The sequence below is a fragment of the Herpailurus yagouaroundi genome, unplaced genomic scaffold, assembly GCF_014898765.1.
Source record: "Herpailurus yagouaroundi ecotype Mexico unplaced genomic scaffold, PumYag 140, whole genome shotgun sequence".
NCBI lineage: Eukaryota > Metazoa > Chordata > Mammalia > Carnivora > Felidae > Herpailurus > Herpailurus yagouaroundi.
The window spans coordinates 6,013,670-6,038,469 of NW_024412395.1; the positions used below are offsets into that span (position 1 = coordinate 6,013,670).

The following is a 24,800-nucleotide window of genomic DNA, read 5'->3' on the forward strand; positions in this document are numbered from 1 at the left end:
AGAAAGAAAGAAAGAAAGAAAGAAAGAAAGAAAGAAAGAAAGAAAGAGATACCAGCAGGAATTTAATACGGAATAGCAACCCAGCATATGAAGTCGCAAGGCATGGTCTGAGATCCATCAGACATTCTGTACTAATAACCTACACTAAAACGTTGACTGAAATGGGACATAGAATTTCATTCCGAACACGTTCACAAATAAAGCAAATGAGGAAATAGGAAGACTTAAAAAGCTTTTGTCATCCGAGAATCTTGCCCACATAATAACATCATTACTCTTCATAGATTCTCAGAGCTGAAAAAGAACTTACCATAGACATCATGTGGTTTCCTCCTACTTTGACCTCCTAGTTTTACAAAGGAGGAAATCAAGGTCTAGGAAGTAAAGAAATGACCCAGGGCACACCTATAGACAATAATGATAAGCGCTGATACTGAAAGTAACTATTATTAATTAGTACTACTAAGAAGCAGGATTGTGGCTGTTGGCATATTTAACTGGAAAGGAAAAACACAGGCCACCAAGACCCCCAATTTTAATACTTTTTCTACCATAATTCTGTGGGTGACTTGGGATAAGTAACTTTACTGCTCTGCTCTTCTGTTTCAATATATTAGAAGGAGGGACAGAAAGAAATTTGGTTTCCATTGTCTCTAAAGTATTTTCCAACTTCAAAAAAGGAAATAGTGCTTGCAGCCAAAAAATTAAACTCTGTTCAAACGTTCTAAATCATCTTCAGACTATTCCCTAAAACCAGCCCACTGATAACCACATATCTCCAATGTTTCACACAGGCAGGATTACATGTTCTATAAATTCTCAAAAAACATATTAGAATGAAGGTTATTAGATTCTGACTGAAAGTAAAGATAGGATGTTGATTCTAATTTGTAAAAATAATGTTACACAATCAATTAACATAAAACTCAAAAAATGTTCATGCCAATATAAACAAACACTGATAATTACCAGAGAAAAGTGATTGTTCATTAATACAATATCGTGGACAGAGAAATAAAGACTGAGAGTTTTTAAATGTCCACGGTGCTCAGAAGAAGAAAAGAACCACCTGGTTTAATGTATAATAGATATTGTGTTACTTTTTCATGTAAGGACATTTTACATACCTTATCCCTGGTACATATAACATTCCAACACGGTAAATACAGATAGATAGAGAGACAGAGAGACATAGACACAGGTACAGCTATGGATACAGACACAAACATACTCATAGAGATATAGATATATGAAGGCTTAGAGAGAGACAATAAACTTGTCCCCAGTCTCACTGTGTCATCTAATGCCAGAAGTGGTCCACATAGCATCATTAAATCCTACGAATTTAGATTTCCCTCCAAATACACACAGATTCTTATACCCACACATCCATTCATCTGATTATTCATGCATTCATTCATTGATTTGCTTATTCATTTACTCACTGACTCATTTTGCCAGAGTCACATTCTATCTTTAGCAAGATGGAAAAGGAAGATGTGTAGGAGAGACAACATTTCATCTTAAAGCCACTAATGTTGCCAACCCTGACTTCTGGAACCTGAGGGTGAATGGCAGTTCTAATAACTCAACTACTGGCACTTTTTGATATATGCAAATATACAGGAGATACAAAAGAACAATTAAGAGGTCCAAAGGGCCCCCTGTGATTTACCCAGACATCACAAGCCCTACAAATGCAGGATGAGTTATAAGAGGAGAGAGGATTATGTGAAACCTAGAGCTTCTTAGCTGGCTTTCCTTTCAAAGATGCCCTTTGTCCTCTGATTATTTGTTCCCCCTGGGAGTTAGAAGAAGAAAGACTGAAAAGAAGGAGGTAATTGGATACTATTTCTTCTTGCTTTCTGTTATTTTCCCCCCTCAGTTTCACTGGTAGCAGGTGTAGATTAAGTCCTGCACTTTGACAAAATATTAAAGGCGAGGGTCAATGCCACTCATGAAAGTTAGCTTTGGTGCCTGATGCCCCTGATGTCTGGTCTAAGATGGGGATAGGCAGTTTTAGCTAAGGGGTGTCAATGTGAACTGTAGCTCTAAAGATTTTCAAACAAGAAAGATTCATTTGGAACTGTCTTCTAGGTGGGCGGAGGTGGTAATCTACTCACTGACTCACAGGTGCTTTAACTGAAATTGAACCCATGAAGCTAAATGTTCAAGATGGTCAAATTGGTCACGGGCTGGTGGATATTAGTGGACACAGACTGGGTTCTGGAGTTAGAAGATCTGGATTTGTGTACCAGGTTGACAGTTACTAGTTAAGCAGAATTGGTCAAATTATTACTTCTCTAAAGTCCAGTTTCCTCATCAGTAGCATCTGGAGAGCAGAAATGAACGCCAACTGTACCACGTGGTTGTAAAGTGAGGGGATTTGTGTGAGAAGGTCCATTAGTGCCTGAATTATCAAGCATCCCACAGAAATCTGTATGTGCCTGTTATATAAAGGATATATCAGCTCTGTCCACAAGGATCCCACAGACAGCAGATGCTGCTATTATTAACAATAGCATCAAGGAGGAAACGGCCTCTGGTGGCTGTCACAGTAGTTCTTACTGTGTTCTGTAGTTCACCAGTAGTTCTGGGTTCTTTCCCAGAACATAAAGTAGGACACATGAGACACTGAAGGAGAGGGTAGGGGGCAAACTGAGACTAGCCCTCTCTTTGCAGATCCTTGGGGAAACCACGCCAGTTGCAAGAGACCTGGACTAGGAAATGCTCCTTTCTTGAAGTTCTGTGAACTTGAACTCCCACACAAGGAAACCAATGGAGGTTTCCCTACAATGCAAGAAGGACCAGTTACACTCAGGGACAGAGAAATATATACTCTAAATGCTGTGATTGGGAGAACATCATGAATGCCTCCAGGCTCCAGGCATCATCCTCTACTGGTCTGCCTCCAGACCAGACCCTATACCACAGGCCATGTATTCTTGTCTCTAGAGATGCATCTAGGGCTTCAAGGTGCCACAAGATAGCAGCCTGGCTTTCGACACCTGCCTGTCTGATTAGAAACTACATTCTGCTAAATGTCAGCACTGAGGCCTTGGGCAGGTTGTTAACCTCGGAAATGTCCACACTGGAAAATGGGATACCAATATCAGTCATTTTATCCATGATCATATCCCAGTGATTTGGCATCACGTTTTACTTGAACACAAGGCAGGCTGAATGGCATGCAGAAGAGTAAAGAACGTCTACATTAGAACTCTTCTGTAACATGAGGTCCAGCACCCAGACTTCATTCTTTAAAGAATTGAGGGTGGGAGCTCACCTGGAAAATAAGGTTAGCAGGTGGGATGGACTGCATTTTCTTGTCATATAGCTGCTGCTAATAACTTATTACCATCTTGTTCAATCATCTTTTCCCTTTGGAATAGTCTCCTGTGTCTCTGTATTTATTTGGTGTCCCTTGCATTTCCTGGACTGTAGTCAATGGAATTTGTTGTTCCTGGAAAACACTGCCCTTGATACCACTTTCGGCTACCCAATCCAGTCTCTATTATTTCTTCCTGTTGACTACCATTCAGTCCCACGATAAGCAGCATAGCCCCATCTTTCTAACTTGCTCAAAGGAATACATGTATTAAGTTATCCAAGATAAATTCTCCGCTTCAGGGAAAACTGCATTTAGAGATTTTTGAGCTGGCAGGAATCTAGCCCATTCATTAAGGATCGTAACAGCAATTATATATTTGCTTTTTTTAATGTGATACTTAGTTTGCAAATATTTTCCATTTCATAGATCCCCTTTTTATTTAGTTGCACACTTCCTTTGCTGTGCAGAAACTTTTTAGTTTAATGTAGTCCCACTTGTCGATTTTTGCCTTTCTTGTTTCTACTTTTGATGACATATCCGAAAAAAACTGTTGAAAAGACCACTGTCAAGGAGCAACTTCCCTGTGTTTCTGGGATTTTTATGGTATCAAGTGTTATGTTTAAGTCGTTAATTTATTTCGAGTTAATTTTTGTGAGTGGTATAAATAAGGGCCCAACTGTTTTTGTTTGTTTGTTTGTTTGTTTTTGCATGTGGCTGTCCAGTTTCCCCAGCACCATTAGCTGAAGAGACTATTCTTTCCCCTTTGAGTGTTCTTGGCTCCTTTGTCAAATATTAATTGAAAACATTTGTGGGGGGTGTAATTCTGGGCTCTCCATTCTGTTCTGTTGGTCTATGTGTCTATTTTTATGGCTGTATCCTACTATTTTAATTACTAGAGCTTTGAGGAAATGGGGAGATGTTGTTTAAGGGTGTCCAATGTACTGGCGTGAGTGTGAATGATCTCATGAGCCAGACCCACACCAGCTATTATGCCTGCCTTTATTCCTCAAGGAGTTACAGGCCATGAGGTATCAAGAAAGCTTGTGGAATAAAATTCTATAGCATCATTTCACAGACATAACAGAGTATAGTGATTCAGGCTGGCAAAGCCATTTCTCAAACCGCACTGTGAATTTAGTTTTGAAGTCTGTCTTCCCATAAAGCTATGAGATCTCCCAAAATGTAAAGTGTATCATTCATTCTTATTTTCAAATATGTGCCTAGGTAGTGCTGGGCCAGCCACAGGAGTACCTGCCCCGAAGGATAATGCACTGCCTAACTCTTTAAAAGCTTATCATCATTTAGGGGTGGGGGTGGGGGTTGTGCATAGAAGAAAGACAAATGTCTCAGGCTATGGTACTTACTCTTCAGATTATAAGTAAGTGGGATTACCCAGAGACGGGGGGGGGGGGGCAGGTTTGGGAGTGGCTGTGTTAGAGAAGCCTGCCAGCAGAGAATGCACTGTTTTCCTTGAGAATGGACAGAGCAACAGAAGCCTTTCACTCTCAGACCTCCAGAACCTGGGCTGTCATGGGGCACTGCGTAGGATTTCAGGAAACTGTTGTCAAGGGACAAGATTAGTGAATCACCATTTGCTTTCTGCCAGGTTTTTTCCTCTAGCACTTCCAAAGCAGCTCTTCTATGCATGTGTAGTGGTCCAACGGTCCAAATGTAAAAGAAGTTTCAAGTTATGAGATCAATATACACAGACATTCAATATGACCACCAACATTATCGACAAGAGAAAAGAAAAAGAGGTTGCATAGTAGAAATGCTGTGATGTTCTGAAACATTGTGTATTATCATCTCTCTTGTGAAATCCTTCCCGGTAATCACCCCAGAAATTCTTCTGTGAACGCACATCCTGGGTCTCTTCATGACCTCCTGGTTTCTCTTGCTCTATTTCAGAAGCTGTAAACTGTTTACCTACAAAGCCAGAATTTAATTTCTTTCATATCTTTTCTCTCATTTTATCTGATTGCTATTATTATTGTGATGATCATTATTATTATTAATAATAGCAGTAATTATAGATGATGTAAGCTGTTCTATCTGTTACCATGGAGATCGTCATGGAGAAGAAAGAACAAACAAAAGGAAAGTAAAGAAGGAGAGAGAGAGACACGAAATAACTCTGATTAATGAGACCTCATTCTACACACATATCTGTCTCTTTGCAGGACCAAAAAAATGTGCAATTTTTCTATCACAACGTATGGGAGGAAGGGAAGTCTACAGATTGTCAATACCCAGCTTAATTGAACTTAAATCACTGTGGGGAGCTGTTTATAGTCCTTTGAAAAGTGTGCCAATTCACTTATGCTCCTATTGTAATAAAGCAAGTCTATATTAAGGTCCCTGGGGTCACTTCTGGTACAGTTATCTATGTTGACAAAGTGAATTTTCTATGCCAGGGGTAAAGGCAGTTCAAATAATCCTCAAGCCACTGCCTGTACCACTCATTTGCCATCTATGCATGCACAGCCTACTGACATCTCTTGTCATTCTGCATTGATAGTTATTTAATTTTTCATATGTTTGTACCTTATCTCTCCATTTAAAGCACGGGCAACGGCCGCTGAGTAAATGTCTGCTTGGCGGGGGCTTCCCTGGTTAATGGAGGCAGATATGGGGGAGAAAAGCGAGGGGTCTGGGATGGGTAGGCCTGGCCAGCTCTGCCATGGACTACATTCCTGAACACGGCAGAGACATTTAACCTCCCCAAGCCTCAGTCTTGTCCTCTGTAAACTGGTTATGACCCTCTGAGCAGTGGTGATGTGTGGATGGAACAAAACGTACAGGGCGGAGCTGGACACACAGCCTGGCCCTGGGTACCAGACGGTAAATCAAAGTCCACCTTCTGATGAAGCCATTCGGGGAGCATCAGAAAGGGTCATTTCAGCATCAGAGACAGGCGTGGGAACCTGTGCTGAGGGGGTCAGCACCCTCCACCCCCAACCTGTAAAGGGAAGAGGGACACTTGGTGTAAAACAATGTCCAACTCCTTTAAACGGCCTCGGATTCCCACAGGAGCTGTCTTCCCTCTCAGGTGGATCAGCCAGCTGCCTGGGCGAGAATCCACCCGTGCGGCGCTAAAACCACTGCAGATGTGGCTGCTTTCAGCGTCTGGCCTTCTGCTGCTGAGGGGAGCGCATTACCGGTTTACAGCCCCAGCTCTGCCCACCACCCGCCCCCTGCTCCCCTGCATTAGCTGGAACACAGACACCAGGGCGCGGGGGGGGGGGGGGTACGGGGGAGGGCGGAGGGTAGCGACGCGCTGCTCTGGCCATTACTGCGCTTCCACCTGCCTGCGCGGGCCACGCTTTACGACTTCCAGACAACATACTTGACTGTGATTTATTCTCCTACTTTGCTGGAGCCTTTACTTTTTATGTACCTTTTTGGGGGGTTATTTTTCTCTTGTCTTGCTTTAAAATAGGTGGTATGATCACAGAGACCTGGGTAATCTGTTTTACGGTCTTGGAGTGGGCGGGGGGGGGGGGAGTTGAAACAGATCACGCGCACATCCTATCATGTTTGTTTGTTGCTCATGGGCTTCTTCAAGGAAAATGTAGTAAATGTCTGGAGTGTGCAGAGCATTATCTTAGGGACTGGGAAGGAAAGATGAGGGGCATGGGGGCTGAATGACACTCTGGACGCTTAAGCCCAAGGCATTCACAGCTGGTTCTGGGAGCGAAGGTCCCAAGGAAGCTGAAAGTCCGGCAGCATGGAGCCAGAGGGGTGAGTGTGGACACACCCACTGCACCTGCCCTCTGGGCAGGGGACAGGAGAAAGGACCATCCACATGGAAATCACCTGGTGGGGCTGGTGGGCCGCCTTTGGTTGCTGTTAGTATTACTTATGAAATCTCTAGGACTACATCGGTAGCAGGTACTGTTTGGTGCATGCTGAGGAAAAATTGGCACTCACATAGATCTAAATCCAGTTCCTACATCTGTCACTTACTAGCTGAATGATGCTGGACATTCTCTTCCACCGTTCTGGACCTCTGATTTCTCAAAACACAAGCAAGAAGTGATCTCTACCTCACACTTGATGTGTTTTCAATGAGATAAACACAGAAAATACAGCCCGGTATCTGGGACACAAGTACACCACGAGTAGTAGTTTCCATCCCTTTTTTATTTTTTAATTTTTTTTTAATGTTTATTTATTTTTGAGACAGAGAGAGACAGAGCATGAACGGGGGAGGGGCAGAAAGAGAGGGAGACACAGAATCGGAAGGAGGCTCCAGGCTCCGAGCCATCAACCCAGAGCCCGACGCGGGGCTCGAACTCACGGACCGTGAGATCGTGACCCGGGCTGAAGTCGGACGCTTAACCGACTGAGCCACCCAGGCGCCCCTTCCATCCCTTTTTAAAGAAGGTCTAATGTTGGGGTTTCTGGGTGGCTCAGTCCGTTGAGCGTCCCACTTTTGATTTCAGCTCCGGTCATGAACCCAGGGCCATGGGATCGGGCCTCATGTCGGGCTCCACTCTGAGCACGGAGCCTGCTTAACATTCTCTCTCTCCCTCTGCCCCTCTCCCCCATATGCACCCTCTCACAAACAAACAAACAAACAAACAAACAAATAAAAGAATCGCCACTGTAGCCAAGATTGAAGTTAGGAGCCCAAAAGGGAGACTGTTGACTGCAAAGTCTTCCCCATGGTCCTAGTCCTGAGGAGGGATATCCAAGGGCAGCATTCACATCTCCTTTCACAAGGTCACAAAGGAAGACAAGGCTTCTGTAAATCTCAGACTGTCTACTTACTCTGCTCTCACGGATTTTAGATTCTGGCTCTAGAGGTGATTGACAAAAAGTAACTCAAAGAGGCACATGGAATGATTTGTCTTTCTTTCAGCTGACATCTCTGCTCCAGAGCTCATCACAGTATAAATGATATTGCCAGAGTGCCAGTGTCTTCTCCAGGGGGAAGCCTCTTCTGACTCCACCAGCAACCTGCTCTCTTCTTACTCAGCAACCATTGTTAATGATCTGTTTACTCAACCTCCCCCCCCCCCACCTGCTACACGGTAAGTTCCACGAGGCAAAAAGACTGTCATGTAAGTCGTTGTATGCCAAATACCTGACCCACAGTGGGCATTCACTTACCATGGAATGAAACATCCCACACAACCAGGGTTTTACTGACTTCAGTGACAGCTCTTGAAATTAGCAGGGAAGTGATACAGGATGTGAAAGTATGTTTAGACATATACTTGAAATTCTGCTCTGCAGCCCAGAATATCTGTTGTGAGAGCAGCATATTGAAAAAAAAAATCACATATCTATCACGAGGTGTCTGAATGAATAAAGTATAGTTAATTTGCACAGTGAAATACTATGCAGTTATAATAAATACCACACAACACCTTTCTAAACTGATTTATGATACGGCCCAGGAAGCACTGTAAAGTGACAAGATCAAAGCACCGAGGTGCAAAGACTATGCTACATTTTGTGCAAGAATAAGGAAGAAATAGAAATACACACAGGAAGGATAAACCAATATAAATGGTGACCTGGATAAGATGGGTAAGAAGAGGGTGAATACAATAGGAGAGAGAGTAAGACATCTTTGGTCAACCATCTTATATATAATATAAATATAAAAATATATTCATATATTATGTAAATATATAAATACAAGTATATATAAATATGTATATTTAGCTTTTGTAACATGCAAATATTTTGCATAATCAAAATATGGGATTAAATCAAAAGAATAAAAAGAGGGAAAACCTAAAATTGAACATTAAGCAGAAACAAAAAGCCTCCCTGTATATTAAACAGACAAAATAATCACAAATAAGGAAATATTAATTCAAGTAACTTTTCAATGAGGTATTCTGTCTAGCTATACCCCCTTGGTAAAATATATTCTGAGAACAAAAATTAAAATTCAGGAAATGCTACACTTTATTTTGTTATTGGTAGCGAATGGTTGATGTGACTCTGAATCTATTTTGTGTATATTGTCAGGTAGAACAAATGAGTAAATATATTGGTATTGTTGAGACAGGTTCTCACTGTGAGACAAGAGAGATCCATATAGAAGAGAGAACTATGAGGGAAAATCTAATGGTGCTGTATTTGCATTGGCTATAACCATAAGAAATCATAATTTAAATACAAGTGTGCACACGCACACACACACACACACACACACACACACACACACACACACCAATGCACATTTTCTAGTTCGGTCCACTGAAATAGAGTAGAAGTAATAAGAAAACCTCACACCTAGATCCTAATTTTTAAATACCATTTGCTACAAAAAAGGAGCAATGTTTTTTTTTGTTGTTGTTGTTGTTTTTGTTTTTGTTTTTGTTTTTGAGAAAAAAGTGAGTCTGGGTCTAGGTAGGGCAAGTTCAAGGGAATATCTGGTGCTAGAAACAAGGAAGTACTCCAAGATTAATGGAGGCAGGTAACAAAGCCATAGGAGCAGAATTAGCCGGAGTAGGACTAGCTACATTTGGGGAAACTGGAACACAAAGAACATCATGATAATGGTAACAACATTTTAAAATGAAATAATTTATGAGTCTAGATGAGTCTAGAGTGACATAAGAGAGGTGGAGGCAGGGCAAGGAATAAAAAGCTATTCTGAAAAAAAAAAAAAAAAAGCTCTTCTATAGAGAAGAGTACAGAATGACAGCTGAAAATGCAGAAGGAATTATAGGATTAGTAAAACAACATTTTACAAATTCCAGTGTGGTAACATATGGGTCAGGGTCATTCCCGGATTGGGAGGATATGTTGAGGAAGGAGATATTCACACAGCATCTGCATATAACCCCACAGACAACTCACTGACTATAAATCACCTTCACAGTGCAGAGATCTGGTAGGAGTGTGTTAGCCGGTGTTGGGGCTAAATTGCCCCAATAACATCATGTACCTATTAATGAGATTCACTAAAGAGGACAGACATCACCCATGAGGTTTTCTTGCCAAAGCATTCCAACGATAAAGAAATTATCAGAAAAAAAATCTAAAAAATATGGAATATTTTTCTTAACAACTGGCTAGTACACTTCACAAAAAGTTAATGTAATGAAAGCCATACAGAAGAGATGGGTTGGGGGAAGGGAGTTTCTAGTTAAAAGGGACTAAAAGGATATGACCATCAAATTTAAACATGTGGACACTGCTTGAATCCTGAAGAGAAATACAAAACCAGATAACACTGTATGGAGAAGAGTGACTCTACATTGAACAGTTTTGATTGGAATAATGTTTATGTTCTTATGTACGATATTAGTATTGTGGTTATGTAGGATAATACCTTTGTTCTTAAAGATATAAACTGAAGTCTTTAGGTTTCAAAGATCAGTATGTTGACAACTTACTTTCAAATAGTTCACAAAAAAAAGAAGAAACATTTTTTTAAGTTTATTTATTTTGAGAGAAAGAACATGAGCAGGGTAGGGAGAGAGAGAAATGGGGAGAAAGAATCCCAAGGAGGCTCCACATTGTCAGCACAGAGCCTGATGTGGAGCGCGATCCCATGAACCTTGAGATCATAACCTGAGCTGAAATCAAGAGTCGGATGCTTAACCAACTGAGCCACCCAGGTGCCCCAAGAAGCATTTTATACCAGGAGGAAGGGATGTGGGGAGGGAGGAGAGAGAGAGAGAGAGAGAGAGAGAGAGAGAGAGAGAAAGTGAAGGTCACACAAATGAGCAAGTATGGCAGAATTTTAACACTTGGAAAAGTTGGGTGAAAGGCGTATGGGTGTTCATTTTAGTGTTCTTTCAACTTTTCTGTAAGTTTGAACATTTTATTTATTTTATTTATTTTTTTTTAATTTTTTTCAACATTTATTTATTTTTGGGACAGAGAGAGACAGAGCATGAACGGGGGAGGGGCAGAGAGAGAGGGAGACACAGAATCGGAAACAGGCTCCAGGCTCCGAGCCATCAGCCCAGAGCCCGACGCGGGGCTCGAACTCACGGACCGCGAGATCGTGACCTGGCTGAAGTCGGACGCTCAACCGACTGCGCCACCCAGGCGCCCCAGTTTGAACATTTTAGAATAAACACATTTGGGAGGAAAAGATAATGCTTTGTGCAGCACTACGCCTGTAGTAAGTGTTCCAAGCTATTCCACTGTGCTCTGACAAATTCTTGTGCATGTGCCCTTATACCAACACACACATGGCTGAGGACTAATTATCCAACTAATTATCAAGTGGCAAAAATTAGTATCAAACTCAACCGTTCATACATGGTAGCGCATCCATTCTCAAGTGCATATTTATTAATAATGTTGAATTAATTTTCATGAGTGCTTTCAGTATATCAGGTGTTGTGCGCTTATAAAAGTAATTAGTTATTATTTTCATTACTGCATCCCCAGAAACCAGAGTCAAGGTTGCTGATGATAGGGTAGTAAAAATAAGTAACAATTATCATGTATTAGGTATATAATGCCAGGCATTTTTTTTCTTACGGGTTATCATGATCTCATATAAACTTCATAACCACCTTAAAAAATAGGTTATATTATTCATTACAGAGAGGAAACTCAGGAACAGAGAAGCTGAGTAACTTAACATCACCAAAATCGAGAAAACTAAGAAGTATCAGTGGTTGGATTCAAACCAAGCCCAAGCTCTTTACGACCACGCTAGATTTGGTGTATGTTAGTCTATTACATGCATTGAAGGTGGAGTCATGAGAATTGTTATAGGCCAAGAAGCTTCGTAAGAGAAAGAGAGGAGAGCCTGGTCTAAAGAAGGAGGTGAGGGAATGGTATCCCAGAAGAACAGAACCAGGTACAAGACCCAAGACCTGAGGTCTAGACAGAACATTCAGACCTGGCACTGTTAAACCCATGTGGAACTGTCCCCCAGGCCACTAACCAGCCAATGTCTTTTGCCAGCTTCTTTCTGCAAATACATGTAACATATCCAAATGCTTGCATACTGACAGCACAAGGCTGACTGGTGCTCCCGTGACTTGAGAAGGAGGAACAAGGCTCCCAGACAAATGGACCCTCTGCTTCCCCTACTTCACAGAGCGTAGAATCACAAGCTGCTAGCACATCCTGGCTGTTTTATAGTTTGGAATGTCTAGACTGACTTTGATTCATGATCTCTCCCTGGAATCCTGGGCTCAGAGCAAAAGTGAACAAAAGAAAGCAAGCGTTTGGGGAGGCACCTTTGACTGACACTTGTTATTTCACTCTTCCAGACAAGGAAAGTGTCCTGCCCAATGGTGGCACTGCATCAGCATTCACAGGTGAGCCAGGAGCCCTCAAAAAGGCCAAGGGCTCTTGGGTACCTGCTCATTACATCCCCACATACGGGACCCTGCTGCTCTCAACAGGATTGATTTTCCTCCTTTTCCCCTCTCTGTCCAGCCCAGGGACACCTATCTTTCAAAGTCAAACCCAAGCCCTACGTCTCCAGGGAAGCCTTTCTTGATTGCTCCTCTCTCTGAATTCCTTTGGCATCTAGATCCTGCTATGATGGCAGTACTTGTTGATAATGACTTCTATTTTAGAAGCTCTTAGACACTGTCACAGATTGTACTGAGTCTATATGCACAATGCTCATTTACTTTTATGCAACGTACACATCAGCACACTGAGGTAAGGGTAACTGATCATCCCTATTATACAGATGAGGAAACTGAGTCTCATAGAATTTAATGTGCCCGGAATACCATGGCTGTCAAGTATCTACAAGATAAGCACATGACTTAAATAGAATGGCCTAGATAAAAGTGCTTTAAGAGCTAGAAGTTAAATATGAGATCCTTGGACGTTGAGGGTAGTGATTCACAGTGGATTGTACAGCACTAAGTACCAGGCAGCCTCAGTAAACACTGGTTGACCGGACTGTGCCCTGATCCTCACAGCACTAAAAGGAAAGAATCACCAGGTATCTGCAATAAAAATGTGTTGTGAAAAGTCCACCAGGAAGGTGTCAGGATAGGTTCTGTGTTCAGATCTTAAGAAGAACTACTCTTTTAGGCACTGACCAGGCCCCTCCTAGAAGTGGGGGATGAATACGGAAGGGGACATGGAAAGCAGTGTGTGAGTTTGTAAGGGAGGGTGTGTGAATGAACGAATAAGCAAATAAATGAATGAAAGTCACATTGCAATCACCCTCCCCATCTTTTGTCCTGAGCCTTCTGTTCTCATCCACGTGGTCAGAGTCAACTGGCCATGCTAAATGGGTGTGTGAAAGGAATTTCTCTAAGTGCTTGTTAAAATTCTTGGCAATTCAAAGGTGACAATGCTTTAATTTCAGGGTAATGCTACAGCTTTATGACTTAGTAGTTTTATTTAATGGCCCAATTTAGCAGGAGATTATGCCGTCTGCCACTGGCCCAGAGAGACCACTTTAAAGCTCTCGCCTTGGACACAAGCAGATCTGCTCCCTGGCTTCGCCTAAGAGACCAGCCTTCTGGAAGCCCTAGGAGCCCTCTGAAGTCGCCACACCTTGGTGGACAGCATAAGATATCAAACAGGGACAGAGACACTTACAAAAAGTTTCCTTCCTCTAAGCCGTGGAACTGCCATGTTTCATCAGCTGAAAACAGTCCTTCGGAAAACACTTAATTTATAAAAAGCAAACTGTCCCTCTGAAATATAAGCAACAATGCAACTATTATTCCAACTGATTAAACCGCTAGTGAGCCACGGCATATATGTCACTCATGAGTGAGCCTGAGTGGACACATTTCCAAGGAAAGGGGAAAGAAGAGGAGAAAGTCCTATGTTTCTTCCACCACCTGCTCGGTGTCAGTCACTCTCCGACATTCTCTAAATGTTAACTCATTTAACGGAGTACACACCAATCACAGAAAGCTATTATCATCACCCTTCATATACAGAGAGGGGAAGAGAGATACAAAGAATGAGGACCTTGCGCATGGTCCCAAGACAATAAGTATAACAGATATTAATTATAATAATCTGAAGTATGTAAGAAGCACCAGGAATTGTTGTAAGACTTTCAATTAATGCATATGAATGCACATACCCTCATAGCCATGCCCTTCAAGATTGGCAGTCATGAATAAGGAGCTTGGGATTTGCACAGGTAGAAGGGGACAGGGATGGGAAGCGATGGTCAGACCTGTGCTTTCACAAGATCCCTCTAGCTGTTGTGTGAAATATGAATCAGACTGGGGAAGGCTGAGGACAAGGTGGTTTTATTTATTTATTTTGAGAGAGAGAGAGAGAGAGAGAGAGAGAAGCAAAGAGAAAGAGGGAGAAAGAGAATCACAAGCAGGCTACGTAACATGATGAGCTGAGCCGAAAACAAGAGTCAGATACTTTACCGACTGAGCCACCCAGGCACCTGTGTGTGTGTGTGTGCGTGTGTGTGTGTGTGTGTGTGTGTGTGTGTACAACAAGGACATGAGATTATAAACTTTGTGGACTTGAGAAACCATATCATTCTTCTTAAAAGCTTATTTATATATTTTGAGAGAGAGAGAGAGAGAGAGAGCACAGGGGAAGGGCAGAGAGAGGAGAGAGAGAATCCCAAGCAGGCTCCACTGTGTCAGAGCAGAGTCTGACACGGGGCTTGATTTCACAAACCGTGAGACCATGACCTGGGCTGAAATCAAGAGCTGGCCATTTAACCTACTGAGCCAGCCAGGCACCGCTGGGGGACCATATCTTATTCATTTCTATATCCTCAGTGCCTGGCCCAGAGCAGACAAGCAATGCATAGTGATTCAAAGTCCTAGAGGAGAGTGTACGTCCCAGGCCTTGGGACCCTCTGGTAAGACACACAGCATACCTAGCAGGAACAGCTTTAAGTCTGCTGGCTATACTTGGGATCTTGTTTCTGTAACTTTCTAGCCTCATTAACATATTTGCAAAGCAAAACCAATTCCAGTTACTTTCCAGTATTGCATCTGGAACTAGCCCAATAGCAGCAGATATTCAGCACAACTGTATGAAGTCTGTAATCGAATGACAATTTTTTTGGCAACTATATTTCTGTAATGACAGCTATCTAACTTATGATGAGAGACAAGCTTGAGAACCTGAGCCTCAATTGTTCCTGTAGACGACTTTGGCAGGGAAGTTAATACTTCCTTTTTTTGTTGTGTGTGTGTGTGTGTGTGCCTGTGTGTGTATGTGTGTGTAAGAAGTGGAGTGTTTGGGGTAGAAGCCTGAAGGGGAATGCCAATAGGAGGCATGAGGACAGAACTTTATTATAGATGGGCAAGTCATCAACAACTAAATTTTACCTCTCTTTCGTGTAAAATCCAGCTGCCGAAAATTACCAATGTACTAAGCAAATCAGGGAGAGATAAATGTGCCATAAGTTGGTTCTATACAATGTCATAGGTAACTCTTATTTCCTAATTTCCTATATACTTACAGACCTTTGTACAGTCCATACACAAACAGTAAACTCTCTGGCATTGCTCTAACTTCAAAGCGAGGCCGCGAACTGTTAGACCTAACTGAATGGATGCATTTCTTTCTTTTTGTCAACAGTCTGGATGATAATCTATTACCTGCAATCACACTGCACAATTATGTGCAGGAATATTAGAGAGACCTCAATTGCAGCTTCTCTACCTACTCCATTATGCATGCTTTGATGAGTTTTAATGAAAACAGATCCTGCTGCCAAAGAAGGGAGAAACAGAGCATCATAATAATGAGAGTGATAAGACATGGCGACTTGTAAGGTGGTTTGCAAATGGATTATGAGCTGTTTGAGAATGAAAAACAAGTTTTGCTTTAGAGATTTGACTAAACATTCCTTGTAAATTCCTTTCAATGGCTGATGATTGCCGTGCAGGTCTAGATACATGAAATTGTTATTGTATTCATCAAGAGAGAAAATCAATGCGTTTTTGTTACTGGTTTTAAACAAACAATTTTGCATATCCGTATACAATTGTACTGTACAAAGGAAAAACTGTGTGTGCCTGGGAAACATCTTTTAACATGTTGACAAGGTATCCTGTTAACATTAAACATGGCACAATGGAAGCTACATAGAATGAGTGTAAATGTCAAGTTCTAAAGAAAATCTTGTTGGAATGCCTCACCTTTCTAGTTCTGCTTTATAAATACTAGAAGCTTCCCCTCAGAAATGCTACCTCCAGGTTTCTCGAGCCTCAGAAATCTCATGACTCCTGCAGAAAGCAGCACAGACTTTATCGCTGGCAAGGGTGCACACCTATCTTTTACAGCTAGTAGGAGTATACAGATACCATCTATACTAGGACAGCAGTGAGGGCATGATTAATAATTATACCAGGGTATTTGGTTACCCTATTTCATGACCATCTACTTTTTGAAACTAGGAAGTTCTCATATATATTATAATCCTCAAATGAACCTTTGAAGGCAGCCATTTTTTATCATCTCCATTTTACTGATAAGGAAACCAAGGTCCAGAAATGCTAACCGACTTGTCCAAGGTCACACAGCTGGAATATGCTGGCACTAGAATTTAAATTCCAATGTGACTCCAACACATGTGCTACTCCCACTGGTCATTCCCGTATTTGAAGATAAGAAGGGATTTGGGGAAGGCTATCAATGGGAGGTCTTGGAGGCAATGGGGAACAGTTGGGCACAGGTACTCTTGGATTTGTAGAAGATGTTCCACATAGTAGAAATGAGTCAAGCCCACTTAAATCAGACATTGAGTCAGTATCCACAGTTCCAGACTGCTATTGATTTAATAGGACAGGACCTTAATCTAAGATAAATTAGGGGAAGTGGGAAAGCAAAAAGAGAAAAGGTCAAAATTAATCTTTAATTTGGCTGCAATTTCTCAGAGTTCCATTTACAATGAGCTCACTGGAGCATGCACAAAGTAGAACCAGGATTCATCATACTCTGTCCCTAATTTTCCATCAAGGAGCTCACAGATCCATAGGAACACACAAGTAAACACTGATGTTTATGATGCAGTATGGTTGGCATCAGGATGGAAATACAAAGAAATGAGAGGAGAGCACAGAGTGGGAGCACCCAAAATACAGGTACTTCAAGTCCAGTTGTCCAGAGAAACAGAGCCAATAGAATATGAGGATTAATATCTACTTATATCTCTATCTAAGTCTATCATCTATCAAGCAATTAATCAATTTTAAGGAATTGGCTCACAAGATCATGGAGGCTTTCTTTGTAAATTCAATGTCTGCAGGGTAAACCAGAAGGTTGGAGACCCAGCAAAAAGTTGCAGTTGGAGTCTGACGGCCATCTGCTGGCAGAGTTTCTTTTTGTTTGTTGGAAGTCAGTCTCTGTTCTACTTAGGCCTTGAACTAATCAGATGAGGTCCATCCGCATTTTGGTGGGTAATCTGTCTTATTCACAGATCACTGATTAAAATCTTAAACTCATCTAAAAAAAAACACCCTAACAGAAATGTTAATGATAATTACTGACCAAATATCTGGGCACTACGATCTAACCAAGCTGAAACATAAAACTAACCATTGCACTGAGGGAAGAAGGAAACATCTGAGAAGCCTCCTTCTCGTATCTTCCAACCCCAAGTTCTTGCACAGATTCCTCAGATGTTCCCTGATTTCAACTGCTTTCTGTGCCCTTCTCTGTCTCCATTCCTATCTTCTCCTTTGTACTGACCCCAGTGCCCAGAACTCTCTCACTTCCTGATGGCTTCTAACCCACCCTGCAAGCCCACCTTACATGCATTTTCATCCAGTAAACTAGTTCTGAGTCTGCCTAGATTACTTGTGTTAAATGCCCTCCTACATACTTGCCCAATTAGACTGACACAGCCAAACATGATCACAAACTTCACATCATTGGCTAAAATTACCCACATTCAGGCCAGGGAAATTTTAACACCAGGTAGGTAGTGGTATGGGGCCCAGGTCTCCTTTTTAACCAAACATTACATTTTAGTATGCCATGGTTTCTCTTGGTGTTCTATGTGTCCTTCAGTAATTCACCAACTGAGTGACTTAGCAACTTTTAGTCGATTACTTCTCTCTGTCTCTTGTTCAGTGTGTGCTTCTTTCATTCATCTTAACCTCACTCCCATTCAGCCCACAAAGGGAGGTCCTATCTGCCTCAGGTTGGAATCTATTGAACAAATCCATGTTTCATATATTTGCATGCTTTGTGGGTTTCACTGACAGCCCTCTGCCTCACTGCCATCCTTGATCCTTGACGAATTCTAATCATTTGTTTCCCCAACCTTCTTTACACAGTTCCTTAAACAGGCTACCATGGGTATTTTCCATTTGCCCTGCCAATACACCCTCTCTCCTTCTGCTGCCTTCTCTGTGCCCAGGAAGGCTGCTGAAAAACATTACATCAGCAAGTGCTCTTGCCTTCTGAATTCTAGCTGGGTTGTCCGTGGAGACATGGGAAACAGACTGGTAGGACCAAGGGGAGATCGAGGCCATTCCCCAAGCTCTTTGCTGGCTACTCCCACACAAGAGGCCATAGTTCTGTCAACCTCTCCATATGCTGCTCTCCTTCCTACTCCGGCAACTCTCCCTCCCTTCACCTCCCTGGGCCTGAGGGTGGGAACAGCCCCTCTGTTACTAGCTCTGTTCTGTGGTCCCCTTCCCATAATTTCCTTTGGTAGGCTCACACCTTTGTAAACAGTCCCTAATCTGAGCAAGCCCTGTGAGAGATCCACTGTCCTCAATATAAAGGAACAGTGCTAACACCTACGAATGCTCTGAGGATGGCATCCTGTGGCTAGTGTTCAGAAAGTAGTTCATCTTTCACTCAGAGACATTTTACTAGTCTGACATGCTCAGTAACTGTCTATAATAAAACATTCCTTCTTTTCCCCAGAATTGACGCAGTAGATTTCCTCGCTGGGAAACTTTCGTTCAGATTACGGACCTGCAACAGCTTTTGCTTATCCCTGCTCAAGTAAAACTGATCCTTTCCTATTCATGCAATTTGATTAGTTTTTCAGTGTTCTAAACTTGTGACTCATCTTGGTGAGTTTTGTGGCCCCCACAAATATGCAGGCTCGAGACCCTTGAACTTTGTTCCTGACATTCATTTGCTCTTCCTGGAAATGCCCTCTTTCGTCTCTGCTTCCGGTCCGTTAGTGCTCCCCCTCCAGGTATCAGAAACATGCATTGCCTGCCTGCCCAAAAACCCTTCCACTCCACAAGAGGCTGGAAGAACACGATACACTTCCTGTCATTATCCTTATATTATAATTTCCACTATGTCTGCTCCATGACTAACCTGTGAAGAAGACTGAAATGATACCATTAGGGGTAGAATTCTGTCCTCCTGAAATTCTAACCCTCGGCACCTGCGAGCATGACCTCAGTTGGAAATAGGTTCTTTGCAAATGGAATCAACTTAAGATGAGGTCATACTCCATTAGGAGGGGTCCTAATCCAATATGACTGGTGTCCTATTTATAAGAGGATACATGAGAGGAGAAAGTTACCTGTGACTATGTCACACAGAAGCAGGGTGACAATCGCTGGGAGGCAGTCACTGAAGGCTGCTGCTATGGCCTAGGAATGCTCAAAGGTGGGTGAGCCGGCAGAAGCCAGAAGAACCAAGGGAGGATTCTCCCCTACAGGTTTCAGAAGAGGTGTGGCCCTATAGCACCTTGATTTTGGACTTCTACCCTCCAGAACTGTGATGCATACACTTCTTGGTATTTTTAAGCCACTCAATGTTATAGCAGCCAAGAGAAGCTGATGCAGACACTATTTTGTATCCTTGGCAATCTGCACAGTGCCTGAAATGTGCAAATATACACTAAGCTGAACTGAATGGTAAATCATATATAGAGATGTTAGAAGTAGCCCACATGTGCATTCCTGCAGAAGCTTCCTCTTTATCTTCCTCATCCATGATTTGACTCAACACTCCATCCAAACAGTGGCCCTTCCTTCTCTCCTACCCACTAGCTCCATGGTGAACTGGCTTGGAACACAGTATGAGGTATGGCAGGCACAGGATCAAAATGTGTAGAGGTTCAGATACAGTCCACTTTATACATAAATCTAATCGCCCCCTTAGGTTACTCCCATACATTGGCATACTGTCCCTGTGCAGAGATTATGCTGCCATCCAGTGAATGGGGCAGTTACTCTGTGAGCATCTGGGAGGTCATCTCCCCAAGATCACCCTGTCCTAGGTGACATGCACAGACTTAATCTCCCGGGAGTGGTGAGGCACCACCTTGCCATTAGGAAAGGGAGCTCATGCCCTCCCCTGCCCAGGGTACATTGTAAAGAGAGATGTATTTTGGATTCGAATTTCCTGTTTTCCAAGACTAAAATCTGTCCCTCTTCACTTTCATGACATTTGTTTGCAAGTATCCATAGACTTCTTAGGAGAAACGTCCCCTTTTCGGTTGAACCTCAAATGATCTCTCATGGAATTCTAAATGAGGAAGGCCTGTGAGACCACCTGGCCCCAGATCCTTATTTTAGGATCCCAGACCTTATTTATGGACAAGTAGGCCAGGGACACTCAGCTGACTAGCACAAGGTTCCCTGCCTTCCGGTGTCATTTACACTCTCTGGGTTACCCCAGTAATGCTGCTGAAAAGTGCAGAGAACAGCAACTTTTTGTTTTCAGAAACCGGATCCTAAGCAGAATGAGTCTCCCCTCCACCCTACCCCACCCCTGTTCAGTTCTCTTGGTTCTCGCTGTCCATTTCCTCTCTCCCTTCTCCTGGACCCTCCTTTCCCTGGACCCCTTTGTCACATTTTTACAGGTGTTACAAATCACTCATAGTTAAGAACATTTAACATGTATAAATAAAAAAAAAATGTATGTGATCATTATATTTATGTTTTTAGAAATGTCAAATATGACAATTACAGAATTCAGCTTGTGCCGAGGTTTGCTTTTATTTCTATAGTTCTTTTAGAAAACAAAAACAAAAACAAAAGCAAAACCTCTATGTTTTGCAACTGCACATAACCAAAAACCGTATGTAAAAGAATTGCCTGATCAGGGATAATCAAGCCTATCCATTCCCGAACACAACTCTGAGGTCCTGATTCCTTCAGTATCACATCAGCAAAATAGCAACCTTTAAATACAAGTGAAAATTCATCTTTAGCCATTCTTGGACAAAACATCCTACAGAAGCCCTGAGAGAAATGTTTCCAATGAGAGGCAGGGAGCTCCATGTAAATGAGACCTATGAATCAATGACACCCTTTGTGTCCCTGAACTTGCATTAGTTTGAAGAGTTTAAAAATTTAAAGCTACACTTAATTTATATATTTTATTTTCAAAATATTTTAATGGCATGGGGCGCCTGGGTGGCTCAGTCGGTTAAGCATCTGACTTCGGCTCAGGTCATGCATGATCTCATGGTTTGTGCGTTCAAGCCCCGAGTCAGACTCTGTGCTGGCAGCTAAGAGCCTAGAGCCTGCATAGGAATCTTTGTCTCCCTTGCCCTCTGCCCCTCCCCCATTCGTGCTCTGTCTCTCTCTCAAAAATAAATAAATGTAAAAAAAAATTTTTCAGGGGCGCCTGGGTGGCTCAGTCACTTAAGCGTCCGACTTCAGCTCAGGTCATGATCTCACACTTCGTGGGTTCAAGCCCCTTGTTGGGTCCTGTGCTGACAGCTCAGAGCCTGGAGCCTGCTTCGGATTCCGTGTCTCCCTCCCTTTGCCCCTCCCCTGATCATGCTCTGTCTCTCTCACTCTCAAAAATGAATAAATGTTAAAAAACAAAAAATAAATTCAAAATATTTAATGACAAAAAGGAAAGTTGATGCTTGATTTTAAAATATATATTTAAAAAACAGGTACATTCACAGAAGAAATACACATACACATTCACAGAAAAAAAAAAAAAATCCCAAGGAAATCCTAACAACAGAGTACCAACAGCAGTCTCTGGGTTGTGGCTGAGGGGTCACTTCAACATTTTCTTGATACGTTGCTTTTCTCCTTAAATTTTCTATAATTAATATTGATTTACTTTATAACAAAAATTGCATCACTGTGTAAAGCAAAACATAAGCAATACAAGTATCCAATTAATGTTTTAGTGATATAAATTATTACTGCACCAGAAGGTTTTGTTTGCTTCCTGAGTCTTGACTATTAGCTCCAGTATTTATGACCTCGAGAAAGTCACGAAGTTCTCATCTTCTCTTTCCTTCTATTAAGACAGAGATAAAAATATCTACCTCGGATTTTTATGGTGAGGAGGGAAAGAGATGGTATTGGTAAGCTCTCAGTTCAGCTCCCGAAGTTGGTCGAAGCTGAGTGACCACACCTGATCTCTCAGCAGCAGGAACCACTCTCCTCGTCCTCACTCTTCAGCTAAATCACTTCCTCCATTTTTTGGTAAAGCGTAGACCAGGGACAACTTGCATCGGAATCACTTACGGGGCTCAGTAAAAGGGCGTTTACTAATTTCGAATGTCCTCAGCTAGAAAGTCTGTATTCTTAGCAGGAACTGCTGGAGATCCATTTGTTAATTACATTTGGAAAATAACCAAGATCCAGGGAGAAAACTAGCTCCAGGTTAGCCCTATAGGTTACCATAACAATGAAAAGAAAACAGTCCCACGGTTTCTAACTATATTATGGGCTAGTTGGGAAGCAGCATACGTGCAGGTTGGAGAGACGCACTAAGTGTTAAGGAGATGCAAGGAAATGCTTCTAAATCCGTGTAAATAGCATCTTCTGCAGAAAAACTTTGGTCGTTTGCATCCAGATGAACAAATTGCAAAGTGCCCATAATCACCATTTTTGCAATGGTTTGCTTGCATTTCTACCTGTGATATGCCCGACATTTCTCCCGATATTCCTGCCTCATAAATGAGAGTGGCTGTATCTAATTTCTCCGCATATCCTCCGTGCCAAGGCCAGTCTGTGGCTACAGAAGGAGCTCAGGGAATGTGCTTGCCTTGTTGCAGGGACGCCTGAGGCCTGAAGAAGCAATGAGCTTTAATAGCCCCTGCTTTTCTGCTTTATTACATGATTCTGTTGTCATTTCCAAAGGCCAGTGCTCGGAACAAACACACACAACGCGTATGCGCCAATGAGTGACCCTCACGATGGTGAGGGTACTTGCACTGCTGAATTTTTAAGAAACTATTACATCAGGTTTGGGCTTTGTAGAATTATTTTGCAGAATAAGTTAGTGATCATAGATTGTTTCTAAATCCGTGCAATAATTGATTCTTACTATGTCTTTCTGCACTTTAGGAAGGAGTGGCTGGAAAAATGCAAGTAATTCACTTTTCTTGTTGGGCACCTACTGGGTAACTAGCCTTGCTGATTCCTCCAATACTCATGATTGTGTCTAACCTTCAACTCTGGGAGGAAGGAACTACTTTGCCCATTTCACTGATGAACAACTGAGCCTCAGAGAGCATACGGGATTCACACCATCCCCGGGGCCAGACATGAATCACACTTCCCCACTTCCTGAGTCAGGGTTCTCTATTGATTTTCAGGTTTGCTTTTGGTTTGTTTAGTTGTTTTTTTCCTTGTCTTTCTGCTCTTGAGTTTTAAAAGAGAAAATGTCCTTGGCAGGGTCTACAGAAAATGCTTCCTGGTTAATTCTAGGTTTGGCCGAATGTGATTAAGACCATTAAGTCTTCCTCTCCTATGAAAGATAATCCAGCTGCTAATTGCTATTATTTACTTAAACACCATGCCCCCCACACCTGAGGTTGGCTCTTTAATTTTTTATTTACACAGGTCCCCTTCCAGTGGACTTCCCTGTGCTGTGTACCATCAGGTAGCTCGGTTAAGCCTGAGTGGGGATTCTGCCCCTTACCTGTGATGTTGCAGTACACTTGGAGGGGTCCCAGCGGCCCGCTGCCATCGGAATCGATGTAGAAGAAACCAGCCGTGTTCCCTTGGTGCCTGTATACCTCGCAGGATTGCTCGTAGAGGGCTGGAAAGACACAAAGACAGCAGAGATAAAGCTTTGCTTGGCTCTACATACCACTCTGGAGGGATCGGTACCTCCTACCTATATCTACTTTCAGGGTTGGTTCCTCCTGCTTCTATAGCCCCGATTCCCCCCTCCCATCAAGTCCTAACAAACCAGTGTCCCAATACTGATGGAGTTGAGCCTCCATTCACCCGAGCATTTATTCACTTATTCTTCCAAACGGCTCAGAGGTTACTTCCTCCAGAAAGTCTCCCCTTCACTCCTCTGTGGCCCTTTTCTCTGCTGACGTCTGTGCCCCTCCTCTGTGCCCATACAGTGGGCTGAGCTAGGATCACCATACACCGTTCTGTCTTCCCCAGTGGTCACAGAAGCTGGAAGAGCAGTGCTGTCTCAGGCTGTGTTCTAGCACCTGGCACAAGGCCACATGCACAGCAGGACTTCAAAAATGTTTGATTAGTGGATGAAAAACTGAATGAATACATACAGTCGTGTCTTTTTTTATTAACAAAATAACACTATCTTACTTCTACACGAGAGCTCTACACAACGAGAGCTCGGCACAGTACCTAAAACACAGAGCAGGTGTCCAGTCAGGTTTAGTCCATTTTGACTTAAC

General features: G+C 42.4%; 1 protein-coding gene across 1 annotated transcript in view; it reads right to left on the reverse strand.

Annotated features, from left to right (window-relative positions):
- Window positions 1–24,800, reverse strand: part of CNTNAP5 (contactin associated protein family member 5) — a 777,640-nt gene that overhangs the window by 215,998 nt on the left and 536,842 nt on the right. The window contains exon 12 of the mRNA XM_040474651.1: window positions 24,065–24,184. Within this exon, the coding sequence (XP_040330585.1) occupies window positions 24,065–24,184 (120 nt within the window). The remainder of the gene's footprint in view (window positions 1–24,064; window positions 24,185–24,800) is intronic.